Genomic DNA, 14,392 nt, shown 5'->3' with positions numbered 1-14,392 from the left:
GAGTTCTCATTTTGGAAGGAATCTTGCTATTTTTCGATATATTGCGCTACCACATTGCAATGTGCCGTACCATTGCCGTACTATTGTAACAACTTTTCTATGACAATTTCAAGGACGACTCTATTATTTAAACCCATTTCAAAAGCCATTTTACTTCTGAACCTTGAAGCCGTTGAAATCGAAGTTGAAATTTCTGACGTATAACTGCCCTCCCTGGTACAATATTCCAAAGACACAGCTACAGGTTGTTGGAGGAAACGACCGTTAATAACGTTTAACAACATCAATCATTCATCGACACCACTGATGCCGTCATGGTGGCCTCCGAAGTTCTGATCGAAGCATTAATGGGGTAGTGGTAACCTGGGTCGTTGCCATCGACCCGCCGAGGGTTCGATTCCCTCTTAATGCACTGGCAGTTATCTGGTTTCGTTTTGGTTTTTTTTGCCGCTCGGGATGGTTTGTTAACCTCTATTTTTCTTCTATAACAATTTGCTGCGTGCTGAATCCGAAGCTCTTCCATAGGTTGGTTGGAGATTGGTTACTTCGAAGTTCGAATTCATGGGTGATGTCACATCTTACAATTGGATTTTAAATCTTCGAGAAGTTCGCCTAATGACATCTCGGGTATAGCTCGGTCGCGATTCTCTAGCGAATCTTGAACTGCCACCGTATTTCTACCAGTCATGCTGAAAATATGATCTTAAAATTTATTTCCCTGAGTTTGCTGCACATCACGCCATGTTCATCCATCTACTGGTGTTACTTTGTGCATCTGTCTCCGTGATTGCGACACCCAGCGTTGTAGTCACTGGCGTGGACGTGGGAGGCTGCGCGTTGGGGTTCCCGGTGTGTTGTGAGGCTGCCAGCTCTGATTATGTGCGTTTTGGATTCTAGTTTCAAAGGAACACACGAACTAAGTTGATCTGCACTTGACGTTGCATAGAGCGAAGGTACGAGGTGCCGGAACGTTCCCAATGTGGACGTATGTAGTAACTCGAGTCAATCGAGTCCATCGAATCAATCCACAACCACACTCTGCTGCAAGGACGTGCGTATTTCAATTTCCACCTGTGTCACTGGCATGTACTCATCATCGATGTAGGTCAGCACTGTGAATTTGAACGGAGCAGCAACGAATTGCACTGCCTACGACTAGCTCTAGAGTATATCTCTGCTTTGTTTGTAAAATTTCTGCACTATGAAGTGGTTGCAAGTAAATGATTTGCAGAACACCAGCAAAAATGCAAATCACCAGGCGTAACTGATCTAGATCTTCCTGACCGGTTATTTCCCACCAACGTTCTTCCTTCGCTTTGTACACCCAATGTATAAAACGAGGGGGTTGCGTTATACACTTGCATTTGACGGTGAGATTTCAAAATTTCGGAACACGATAACAAGAGTCATTGGTTACGCTAACCTTGCCTAACCACACTCTCGCTCGAGTTGCTATGTAGATCTTACTAGCAACGTGCTTACAGTTCCATTCGTGAAGGTGTGAGAGCAGAATCGTGAAGTGATGTCGGTTCGATGCTCGTCCTTTAGTACTCTTTGAGCACCAATGCGCGTTCGGACAACTTACCATCGACAGATCACTGCGTGGCTTGCACGACTCCTCGGTATTGTGATGCCCACCATTGAAGAACTTGTTAGCTTGGGTCGCAGTCCTCAGTCTACAACACATTTTGGTGGATCGACATGAGGGCCATTGTGTCTTTGAATATGGTAGGCTTGCAGAATAAACCATGATCTATGCCAGTCCTAGACTGGTTCATCCTTCTCGGTCTCCGGCTCACCCTCTGCTTCAAAACCACTGTCCTCGTGATACAATACTCCAATACCCACATTTCCAGGGGGTGAGACCCAACAAATCACCGAGAATGTGATGAATGATATCAAAAGACCTGCGGAGTCACCGAATTTCATTCAATATTTAAAATGCCGTTTCATAGCGGCAAACCTACCGACGAAGAACGCAATATGGAAAATGCGCACCCACACATTCCACGCAGTCGCGTCGCGGGTTGTCATGATTAGCCCAGGCATAGTTGGGAAGACCCCAAGCACCCAGGCAAGCGGGGCACGCCAGTGGATGCCGTTGCGGTACCTTGGTAGAAGTGAGATGAAGAATATGCCTTGTGATGTTTGCGCACCAGTAAATAGAGCGTTTGTCGCCGATGTAGCAGTCCTCGAGCTTGATCACGCATCTCCTTACTACGAAGTAGTCGGCAAGAAGGATCCCAGAAAAGGGAGCGACTAAGTGGGAACAGTTTACGCGTGATGAATAAAACATCCTGAATACGTACAGAATATTCCGAAGCCAGATATCACGGTCAGAAAAGTTGAAGCATTAGACAGGTATTGCCAAGGGTTCGAAGCTAGCCCCAGAAAGGCAAGCAAGTAAGCACCCCTCCTGATGTTGATATAGCGTCTGCGGAAGAACATCTGTTGATCTGTGCATTCGGAGTACAAGAAACGTAAATACGGACGGTACGACACCCCTGCTCGTGTGTTAGGTATATGTTGAGATACGAGAGTAAGGACGTACGAAAGATCCATCCCGGCGCTCACAGAGTTGAGAACAATGCTAATACCGAGCTGGGCACATACACAACCGAGTCCGGCAAAGAAACTGAAGTGCAGTCAGAGAAGGGGCTAGAACTCATTAACGTGTCACGTACATCGCAGCACGAACTGTCCGATGAAGAATTGAGCACCCATACTTACTGCAAGATTGTCCTTACCTCTTGGTGAGTCATGACTGAAGAAACGAGTTAAACTATGCCCCAGCGGATGAACCTCCACTTACTAGTAATCCTGCAGAGTTGCGAGAAGCAGGAAAGGCTCCCAAATCAGGCTCCCTACAATTTCTTGGGCGCATGACGTGACGATGATGCCGATCGTGGCACATACAATGATGCAAAATGGACTGGGAGTAATCATTCAGGTTGAACCAAGGCGAATATGGGTAGTGGACGTACGCGGCGATGAGCTGAGATAGCGAGGGCGCATCTGAATGGACGTGTTAGTCTGGTAAACAAAAATGCGATAGTGTTGAACAGACATGGCCGGTTGGCATAGCGAGTCCAGTCGCTTTGACCGAGGGTCCCACCACCCCTTTTCACCATAGCCACAGCATATATTAGATGCGCGTGCAAGCGATGAAAGGACAGTCTCGCACCATGCGCCGAGAATCGCGGTGATACCGAATAACATGGCCCTATCACATTGTGTATCAAAATATCAAATTTCATCTGAAGTTATGGTCTCACCATCCCGTTCCACCGTGAACGGGACTGGATTGCTCTTGGAACAAGGAACCACCCGAATGCGTGTTCGAGACCGCCCAAGCAAGAAGTCCGATCAAGCTGGAATTGTAAATTAAGTGTAGCACATGCGTGAAATTAGATTCATAATGACGGTGCTTACGTGCCGCCGAACATGACAGACGAGACTATGAATGGTCTCTGGAGTCGCTCGGGAGGGATGCGCATTGTTGCGATGAAGAACACATAGTAAATGCTGCATACGACATGTCAGATTCAATGGGTTTGTGGAAGGAGGATGTATCAGACATTATGCCTATGAAGTCCTTGGTAAACAAGATTCCTCCCGCTAACGTCTGTTTCCTAAGTCATTGTGCGTGAGTGGCGAAAAGAGTTGACAAGTTGAGTGTGCTCACATGTGGGCAAATCCTAAAACAACATAAAATAAGTATTGCTTAATCTGAAAGGAAGGTTGCGCACCAGGAATAATAGCGCCGATTGTTACCTACTCAAATGCGTGGAATGAAGTAAGATGTGCGAAGACTTGAGGACATACCGCAACAGCTGCACAGAATAGCGCAGTTTATCAGCGACGGGACAGAGAACATGAGTAAAAAGTAAATTACCTTGTCCACCCCAGTAGGCCTGGAGGCCATCCCAGCTAAATACGCACATCTGCTTTCGGCACTTGAAAAAAAAATTCGAGACTTACAAGATGGTCCTTGAATTGTGAAATCAAGTAATGTACCACAATATGTTTACATCACTCACACAAAAGCGCGAATGATGACAGGAAAATAGGCGCCTCTGCAAGAGGAATCAACACAATGTACCGCTGTCGGTTGTTGCATACTCACCGCATGCCCCAGCTGAACCTGCACGCTACAGTAAAACCTATGTGATGTCTTTAAGCTGTCAGCATTTTGATGGAACCCGTCCCGTAACCACAGCATCCCTACCTCTCTCCCATCCACCCGCAGGCGACACAAAGCACTCCAACAATGAGACCTCCGATGACGAGGGACACGATAGCCTGTCGCGCATCTAGGCCGTACGCGAGTAATGTGCTGCCCGCCGCATATCCTGAGATGCAGAGACCAGAAATGCACCAGTAGATGAAGTAGGACCATATCTTATATGTGCGGCGCTCTTTGGGCATGGGGATGAGGTCGCGGTTAATCCATGGTGTATTGGGAATTCCAGGATCAGTAGGTACCTCAATGTACTGGAGGAACTTGCGCCATCGAGACGGATGCGGACCTACTTCCTTCGAGTTGGTCATCGTAGGTTGTAGGTAAGTGATAATCCGCTAATACTCAGTATCAACGTCTCAACGCTGGTGATCGAGTATTACTACTTGAGCTCCTTGGAGATGAGTGATCCGAAGAAAGGCACGAATTCAGCTCCCCATTCTGCAGAGAACTACTAGTCCCACACCCATTGTGCCTTGAGCACAGGAAGCAAAAGGAGCGCTTCGCGCTCCTTTTTGGCTTCTGGCCTTGGCTGCATCTTAATATGTTCAATAAATAATTGATGAAAAATTGACATGTGCTGCACTTGAATGGGCAACCATGTATTGAGTCGAAGCTCGAAAACTAGTGACCTATGGAAGCCAGCATCAGCAAAAGACCCGTAAATTTCGCTTGTCAAAAAGAAGTTTGATGTTTACGGTGAGCTTACGGCGCTGGTGATGGAGCAATGCGATTGGTGGAGCCAAGAGGTGTGCAAAAGGAGAATGCCGAACATAGGGCTCGATATTATTAAGCTTGTAAACCTTAATATACAGCCACTCCAAGTTTCAAAACATCAATTCTGAGTTTCTCGATAGCGGCCCAAGCTCTTTGTCAAATCATTAGAGTCTGTTCGGCCAGGACAACTTTGCCCAGCTTTGCCCGATTTCAAAAAAGCAAGTATCATTAAGTAAGCATGGAGCTTGAAACTGATGTCACACTGATTAGCGTTATCAGTAAAAAAAAACACATGTCCCACACACCATAATTGCCATGCTCCCCTGTCTCTTATATCACACTGACAACCCTCCCACTGATGGAGACACACATGAAGATCAGGAAGATCAAGAGGAGCAGGATGAGTGGGATGAGCAGAATGAGCAGGATGGTGGGCAGGGTGTAAAAGATGCAGAGCAGTCAGATATGAAGAACCTCTGAGCTATCATAAGCTTCTTCCAGGATATGGTACTTTCAGCCTCTCAAGTTGTTGGTCTTGCCAGGGACACCCTAAGCTCATATACCAACACTTACTACAACAAACAACCTTACCATACTTCAGTGCTGTCCAGGATTGACTGGGTCAACAAGCTCCTTAACGGTCGCCCAGAACGAATCAGATGTGAGCTTGGTGTACATCACCACATGTTCATTATATTGTGCAATATACTTTGTGGTGGCGGAATGAATGACTCCAGAAATGTAACACTGGAAGAGCAGCTAGCCATCTTCCTGTATGCCTGTGTTACAGGCCTTGCTGTATGCCACCTTGCTGAGTGCTTTCAGTGCTTGAATGACACAATATTGAAGTACGTCCCCTAGCTCTCATCCTAATCTTTGTTTAATATATTCTACCAGGTATTTTAAATGAATTCTTATCGCATTGTCCTCCCAACCAATCTATTCCACCTATGTCTGGCTTCTGGATGCACAAACCCCTGTGCCTGCTGAAATCCTCGGGATGACAAAACTCTATCCCTACTTTGCCAATGTGATTGGTGCCATCAATGGCACTCACATCGCATGCCCCTGGCGCTGTTACAGTTATGTATGCCCCTATTCATTTTCTCCTTTTTACTGTGTATTACATCATGAGCTGCATGATGCCACCGCTAGACTTATCTCTGATTCATACCTTGTATTACATCACAACCGCAGTCGCCGTTGCTAGCTGACCTATTCTTGTTATCGCTTATGCATTTCTTATCTCTGACTCACCTCACTCTCACGCCTGCCCTAAAGCACAGTAGTCTACTATAAATAGCTCTCCTGTACGCTTTAGTTACCCCACTTTAATCTTACTAGGTTTTACCTGGATAACTCTTTTGCTTAGGACCTCCAATCCTAAGTTGTCTGAAACCAATATTCAAAGCAAAGACACTCTCTTTGCTTTGTCTTATGACCCTTACATTTGTAAGGTCCTGAACATAACTTCAGCCAATGTTCTTATTGAACCGCTGTTGTTACAACTATCCTAGTCTGTAACAAAAGATTAAAGTGCTACTCTGACCCTCTCCATCAGGGAGGTCCCAGAACCCAGAACCCAGAAAACAGAGAGAGGTGCAACGTCCCCTGTAACCAGACACATCACTAAGACCTGAAGATCAGGATGTCAACCACCAATACCGCAGAACTTAAAGCCAGAGCTCCAATGACATATGATGGAAGCCCTCAGCAGGCTTTACATTGGTTGTTTGCGATTAAGGCATACTTTGCCCTTAATGCCACAATCTACAACACAGATGAAAGAAAGGTCATCACTGCTCTTGTGTACATGACTGAAGACAGCGCTATGGGATGGGCACTCACCTTTTACACTGAGGTTGAGAACTCCACCTCCAAATCCTACGGAACCTTTGTGAACTTTGAAACAAAGTTCAAAGAAGCCTTTGTGCCAGCCGATGCCATTGGTACAGCTATGAACAAACTCTGCACCTTGAAACAGATGGGCGATCTCACTTCCTACATCCTAGCTTCAAAACCCTTGCTGCACAGGCCACTGTAAAGCAAGATGCCATCTTAATCACCTTTTTCAATGACGGACTTAAGAAAGAAATTGGCAATTCCATCTATCAAATGGAAACCATTCCCATGGACTTCGAAAAGTATGTTGCCGCAGCCATCAGGCTTGACAGTAACTGGCAGAGGGGTGCCATGTTCTGACAGAACAATTGCACCACTACCAAACCAACCAGACAATGATATGTACCTAGACCTTCTGTTGATCAGCATGATCCAAATACCATGGAAGTAGATCAGCTTACTGAAGCTGAGAGAAGCGATCATATGAAGAAAGGGTTATGCTTTACATGACACCAGAAGGGACACATGACTAGAGCTTGCCCTCAGAAGAAGAATGGGAAAATCCCAGTTCGTTGTGAAGAGATTGAGGATAATGATAAAGAAGATGAAGATACAACGATCCATCACCTAGCCGAGGATTTTTGATGTGGAAGACTGGATTGATGTTAGTATCTTCTGATGTATGTACCTATCAGACTTGTACAAAGTATTGGAATCAGAAAGGAACTTCACATTTGTTAAGGTCATACTCAAAGGGTAACTAGATCTGAAGGGCTTCAGCCTCAGCTCATGTGCTGTGCCCCTTACCTGAGTATTGCCCCTTATTTCAGGAAGGCAAGACTAGCGCATCTGGAAGGTTGGACGAGTAGCATAACGGATCTGGATGACTTCTGGATGAGGGATAAGTATTGTAAGGCTAATCTGGACGAGTCCAGACTAGAAACTAACAGTAATGGACTGTCAGGGACAGAGGTGGATGCAGATAGACTATAGGAATCAATCCTAAGTCTTGGAGGGTGACAAGAGTAGAGGTACTCAAGTCCAGAGGACAGGAATGAGTAGAACTAAGATGACATTCGAGCTGAGGTACTACAGAAAGTTACAGGAGGTTATATACTATAGGTATCTAATGGAATGATCAATCAGCAGAGTCCGAGGCTATGTATGAAGCATGTGGATAGTCTATTGGTAAGTAGAAACAGATCACAAATCATGAAATGGAAATGAAGCATAGGTAGCAGATAAGGGAGCAGGATGGATATACAGATAACCGAAATACTGGAGTTAGGGGGTTACCGAAAAGAGACAAGCACTGGTTGTGGATTTGGATAAGTTGTGGACCAGACTGGACAAGTGGACAGATTGAATGATGAGATGTTGGAGGGGGATAAGATGTGGATAGCATTGGAGATAAGATGTGGATCTGAGATGAGATAAGGGTTGGATCTGAGATCTGGATATGCGGATATGACAACATTCCTATTTCGCTCATCTCCAAAACTCATCTGAAAACCATTGAAACAACAGCCATTGTTGACTCTGGTGCTGCCAGAACATTTATCTCAGAAGAATTTGTCAAAACCCATCATATTCGAACACATAAGCTCACAAAACCATTCCAAGTCACAACTGCGGATGGAAGTTATGCAAAGGGGGGCACTATTACCCAATACTGCATCCTCATCATGAAAATTGATGAATGATCTATGATTGGAAAGTTTAATATCACATGGCTTGGCCGTTGTGATCAAATTTTACTTGGGATTCCCTGGCTGCGTGCTATGGACCCAGTAATCAGATGGAAAGCAGGAACACTGGAACTCCCTCAAAGTGAGAGGAGCGATTTAATTGAAGAAGATGTTGATAATGAATGGAAGAAGAACGGCCTCCTGCCTCTCTTCCAAAAGACTGATCAGCAATTGGAACCAACTCCAGTTGTAGTGCTGCTGAAGGTGCCTCCTGCAGAGTTGGTCACAACCACATTACCCAGAAAACCGATACCCCAGGCTACCATTGAAGAAACCCTGGACAAGGAAGAACCCCCAGTATTACCACACTTTGATCCCATCCCTGGTGACAATGACGACTCTTTTGACACCAAAGATGATGTATGGACTTTGGACTATGCCCTACCTGTATGCGAACTCGCCACATATCATCTCGATGATGATGAATTTTTGGTTGAATACCCCGCCAATGCTACTGAACTCCGGGTTATCACCAATATCTCCATGGATACTCCATTAACCAAAGATGGTACTAGCATTATGGAACAGAAACCCACAGTTACACCCCTGTCATGACCTACTGAATACGTCAAAACCAGTAACAAAGCACAGCAGTTTGCTTTAGCAGCTGGGCTTGAACAAAAGAAGAAATCATTCGAGGAACTCATCCCTTCCTACCCTCATGATTTTGCTGATATCTTTGCAAAAGATGGTCTCAACCAGTTGCCACCAGAATGACCTGGTATCGACCATCATATTGAAACCAAACCCAGTTTTATTCCTAAAACATCAAAGGTGTACCCATTATTGGAAGTGGAGCATACTGCTGTCAAAGCTTTTATTGATGAAAATGTGAAGAAAGGTTTTATCTCTGAATTGAAATCACCACAAGCAAGCGGTTTCTTCTTTGTAGGAAAGAAAAGTGGAGACCTTCGTCCCTGTCAAGACTACTGATACATCAATAACTGGACAGTTAAGAATGCTTACCCTCTCCCATTACCACTTTCATTGGTTGCTCAGTTGCATGGTGCTAAATATTTCACAAAGATGGACGTCTGTTCTGGTTATAACAACATTCATATCCACCCCGATGATAGATGGAAAGCCGCTTTTACCACAGAATATGGTCTCTTTGAGCCAAACATCATGTTTTTCGGTCTCTGCAACTCCCCCACTACTTTCCAAGCATATATGAATCGGATGTTCCAACAAGAAATCAATGAAGGATGGCTGGTTATCTACATGGATGATATTCTGATTTTCTCCAATGACCTTTCCTCTCACCACAATCATACCTGACACATCCTTGATAGAATTCAGAAGGAAAAGCTCTTCCTTAAGCCGGAAAAATGTACCTTTGACGCACAAGAGGTGGAATACCTGGGCATGATTATTTGACCAGGTTGTGTTGCAATGGATGTTGCCAAAACTGACGGAATCAGAGATTGGCCTGTTCCAACAACAGTAAAAGAGGTTCAGTTGTTTCTAGGATTTTGCAATTTCTATCAAAACTTCATCCCTCACTACTCCAACATCGCCAGACCACTCATAGATCTAAGAAAGAAGGCCACTATATTCCAGTGGTCAGATCTCTGCCCGCCACCTTTTCCACATTAAACGACTGCTTTTTGAAGCAACCTGTCCTCAAAACCCTGACCCAAGCCAGCAGTTTGCTGTGGCAACTGATGCTTCTCTAGTTGCCACCGGTGCAGTGCTGTTACAGACTGACTGACAATGGGATGTACCACCCATGTGGGTACCTGTTGCAGACATTGAACCCTGCAGAATGAAACTATCAGATATTTGATTGCTGAACCTCATGGCCGGTATTCAGGCCCCTGACAGAATGCATCACTATTTGAAGGAACTCCTCATCCCGTCCTTGTTTTACTGATCCTTAAAAACCCCCTCTACTTCCATTCCGCAGAAGCTACTCGCCCAGCAAGCCGTGGCAATTGATTTGTCCTGCCTAACATATAGAGCTCACTCACCTGTCGCTTGGGACAAAGCTTGCCGCCATGGATTGCCCTCTCCCGCTGTCCTGATCCCTAGTGGATGTTCTGCACCAAGATCATCTATTGATGTCACTCTCCTTCCCGACTCCATGTTCATTCACCTCCTTGATGTTGAACTTATGACCACTCTTGTAAACCCCAATCCCTCTGACTCTGACCCCACCTTCCAAGCTGCCTCCAACACCCTTGATGGGTTATCTCTTCCCCCAATGAAATCCGCACTCGCTGATTGGACAATAAAAGACGATATCCTTTATTATAAAGACTGGGCTTATGTCCATCCTGCCAGACGGCATATTATTTTGGAACAATGTCATGATCACACTACCGCTGGTCACCCTGGTTGTTTTAAGACAGAAGAGTTGGTCAAACAGGACTTTTGGTGGCCCTCCATGGGCACTTATATCCGAAAATACGTCAAGGGTTGCGCCCTTTGTCAGCAAATGAAGTCCAATACCCATCCAATGACACTGCCTCTTGTTCCAATTCCCTCCACCGCTACTGCTCCATTCACCCAGGTCTCCATTGATCTCATCACTGATCTTCCCCCATGTGTGGGATTTGATTCTGTTATGGTTGTGGTCGACCATGGCCTTATGAAGGGGGTAATTCTCATCCCTTGTGTGAAAACTATTACCTCCGAAGGTGTTGCCAAGAAATTCTTCAAATATGTCTACCAAAGATTTGGACTACATGAGAAAGTCATTTCTGACTGAGGGCCACAATTTGTATCGAAATTCTCAAAAGCCCTTGCCAAGCTTTTGAAATATGACATAGCCACATCAACCACTTATCACCCTCAGACTGATGGCCAGACTGAACAGCTCAATCAAGAACTTGAAACCTACCTCCATATTTACTGTCACAATCACCCTGAAGACTGGGTAGAACACCTCCCAATGGCAGAATTCATCCACAACCATTGAAAACATGACTCTCATAATGCATCACCATTCTTCCTTATGATGGGATATGAACCAAGAGCTCTACCTCATGTACTCCCTGACTCTACCATCCCTGCCATAGAAGACAGACTTCGCTCACTTCAAAAATCTAGAGAAGAAGCACTATTGTTAAGAACCATGCTCAAAGGAGAGAGAGACTGACTCAGAGGGGCTTGGCCTCAGCTTGTATGCTGTGCCCCTTACCCAAGTATGTGCCCTTTGATGATGGTCCAACGAAGTCCTAGAGGACTTCCAGAGGCTGGCTACTCTGGTGGAGAGTGCGGGAAACATCTGGAGGAGCACAGGAGAGTTCTGGAGGAATGCAGAAAGTGCTCAGGAGAGTTCCCACTGCAAGGTAATACTTCTACAGGAAAACAGGATGGAAGGATAGGAGGTCTGGAGGACAGGACAGGATCTGAGGTCCAGAGTATGGAGGACAGGAGGTCCAGAGGTATGGAGGATGGAATGTCCGAAGGTATGGAGGGCAGAACATCTGAAGGTATGGAGGGTAGAACGTCTGAAGGACAGGATGCCTGGAGGTATGAGGGACAGGAGGTCCAGAGGTACAGAAGACAGGAGGTCCGGAGGTCCGGAAGGAATAGGGGCTACATCAGACTTCATCTGATGTAGAAGCAAATAGAGGTAGACTACCCTAAGGTAGAGTCGGAGGGACAGGAAGTGGACCTAAGTCCAGAAAGAGGGTAAGTGCCAGAAAGGCAAGACTCCAGCCTAGGGAAGCAATCCCTAGACTTGGGACAGAGACATAGGGGACAGATCCGAAGGTCTGGAATTCTGGCCTAGGGAATCCTTCCCTAGGCCTTATGGAAAAGGACAAGACTCAGATGGACTGAAGTCCAGAAGATGATTGGCAAGTAGAACAGGATCTAAGATGAGAGAGCAGGAACTAAGATGATATTCAGACTGAGGACTCTACTGTAGTTGTACAGGGGTTATATACTAAAGGCTATCTGAGAGGATCAGTAAGCAAAGGAGTAAGGCTATGTATGAGCATGCGGAAACACATTGGTAAGTAAGATGGAACATAACTAAATGAACTCAGAGATGAAACTAGTACAAGGATCAATCAGCAAGACGGAAACAGAGATAACTGAGAACTGGAAAGGCAGAGATGCCTAAATGGGGATAGGCGCAGGATCTTGGACAGAGGGTGGGAATGGTCTGGAGATAGTACAATTAATATCCAGAGGTCCGGAGATCTAGGGATCCGGAAGGCAGGACGGAAACAGGACTGAGATATGTGAGGTGGTGGATGTAGTCCAGAATCTGAGAGGAGGTAAAGTCCGGATGTCTTGCTGGACGGAATGTGCATAGGGTAGACAGGATAGGGGATCCAGGAATGAGTTGGATATGGGGTCCAGAAATAGGTCCAGAAAGCGTGGGAATATGATGGGATCTATATCTGGCATACGGGATATGACAACTATCCTGTCATAACCTTGCCATGCAACGAATGGCAGAATGAACTCATGGACAGAAATATCATCCATGGAAGATAGGAGATAAGGTTTGGTTATCTGGAAAGAATTTGATCACACAGCTACCATCTAGGAAACTCACACCAAAACAATATGATCCCTTTCCCATCACCACCAGTAATATCCCCTATCACATTCACACTCCAATTACCACTGCAGTGGAAAGTTCACCCCACATTCCATGCTTCTCAACTATCATCCTATCATGAAACAGAAATTCATGGACTGAACTTCCATGACCCTCCCCCAGACATCATTGATAACGAAGAAGAATACGAAATTGATGCAATCTTATCGCACAAAGGCACGGGTAAACGAAGATGCTATCTAGTATCTTGGAAGGGATATTCTTCCACCAGTAATGAATGGATCCCAGAAGAGAACCTCAGCAATGCCGTCAATCTCCTTTCTGCATATAAAAAGACCCATCGATTGTAACTCCAGAACAATGTCTCTAGAATGCTTACACCTCTGCATACAGCACATCGAAGAACTTACCACTGCTATGAATATTGTATCTGAAAATGCCACCCACCTATCCCTCCTTGAATACCAGACTGCTACTGCCAACGACCTTACCACCAATGCATCTTCCCCTCCTCTAACTGACTCTACCTTGACCAGTGACTCTACCCTTATCAATTACTTTTCAATCATTGATCAAGTCAAAACCGGCACCCTGTTCGAGTCCACTATCACTTCCCAGCAGTACGCTATTGAGATAGACTGCCTCCTAGGAGAAAGAGGAGCAATCTCTAGCAGACTTATTATTCAAATCATCAGAGACGCTAGCCTTATTGAGCATACCACCAACCTTCTTGATGACAAATGTCACAAAACTATCTTCCGCCACCTTCATATACGCATTCATAATACTGCAATCCATCTGCTGCCTGACAATACTAAGGAAGCTATCAGAGAGCTATCCACATTGTCACAGAACAAATTGCTACCAACCCAATCGCACGGCCCCCTTCCCCACATGTTACCATTCCAGTCCCACCACTGGTCCCTTCAGCAGTTACCACTGAGCATCAGGATGATAATATCCCTCCTATTGCTGTACTTGATGTACCAGGTTCTCCTTCTCTTACCCCCATCGCACCCACCACACATCGATACCCCACTAGGCGCAGATCCACCTGTATCGCCAAATGAACCACATCAGCTTCGTCACATAGAAATCGCAAGCGACAATCCAGATCCCCTTCTCCTCCAGCACAATCGTCCGCCATCACTATTGTAAAAATGGCACCCATTGACAATGTCATATGTTGCAACTGTTGCACTGTCGGGCATTGTCATAAGAACTGCCAAGCTTATTACTGTCAGGTTTGCAAAGAGTATGCACCTGGACATTTATTGGTCTTTTGTAAGGACCTCAAGGGAGAAGTGGTCATTCCACTGGTTT

General features: G+C 45.5%; 2 protein-coding genes and 1 non-coding gene across 3 annotated transcripts; 2 read left to right on the top strand and 1 right to left on the bottom strand.

Annotated features, from left to right (window-relative positions):
• Positions 1–341: 341 nt before the first annotated feature.
• Positions 342–412, top strand: BJ212DRAFT_t55. The gene has a single exon. It is a non-coding gene; the product is annotated as a tRNA-Gly (tRNA).
• Positions 413–658: 246 nt separating this feature from the next.
• On the top strand, positions 659–1,296 carry BJ212DRAFT_1348770 (uncharacterized protein). Its single transcript, XM_041335432.1, has 3 exons — positions 659–879; positions 947–1,051; positions 1,106–1,296. The coding sequence occupies exons 1-3, from the start codon at positions 742–744 to the stop codon at positions 1,157–1,159; spliced, it is 297 nt and encodes a 98-aa protein (XP_041194164.1). The 5' UTR covers positions 659–741; the 3' UTR covers positions 1,160–1,296.
• A 331-nt stretch (positions 1,297–1,627) lies between these two features.
• Positions 1,628–4,756, bottom strand: BJ212DRAFT_1348752 (permease for cytosine/purines, uracil, thiamine, allantoin-domain-containing protein). Its single transcript, XM_041335431.1, has 23 exons — positions 4,229–4,756; positions 4,127–4,174; positions 4,041–4,076; positions 3,982–3,990; positions 3,896–3,930; positions 3,826–3,833; positions 3,750–3,774; positions 3,686–3,698; positions 3,579–3,632; positions 3,433–3,525; positions 3,276–3,371; positions 3,185–3,223; positions 3,068–3,120; positions 2,985–3,015; positions 2,813–2,932; positions 2,748–2,764; positions 2,685–2,697; positions 2,552–2,635; positions 2,493–2,504; positions 2,310–2,434; positions 2,157–2,259; positions 1,968–2,110; positions 1,628–1,907 (listed from the first exon to the last, which is right to left on the bottom strand). The coding sequence occupies exons 1-23, from the start codon at positions 4,549–4,551 to the stop codon at positions 1,765–1,767; spliced, it is 1,623 nt and encodes a 540-aa protein (XP_041194163.1). The 5' UTR covers positions 4,552–4,756; the 3' UTR covers positions 1,628–1,764.
• Positions 4,757–14,392: the final 9,636 nt, after the last annotated feature.

Source organism: Suillus subaureus, assembly GCF_016647635.1.
Source record: "Suillus subaureus strain MN1 chromosome Unknown BJ212scaffold_12, whole genome shotgun sequence".
NCBI lineage: Eukaryota > Fungi > Basidiomycota > Agaricomycetes > Boletales > Suillaceae > Suillus > Suillus subaureus.
The sequence above is the reverse complement of the archived record's forward strand: the minus strand, read 5'-3'. Positions and strand labels throughout refer to the sequence as shown.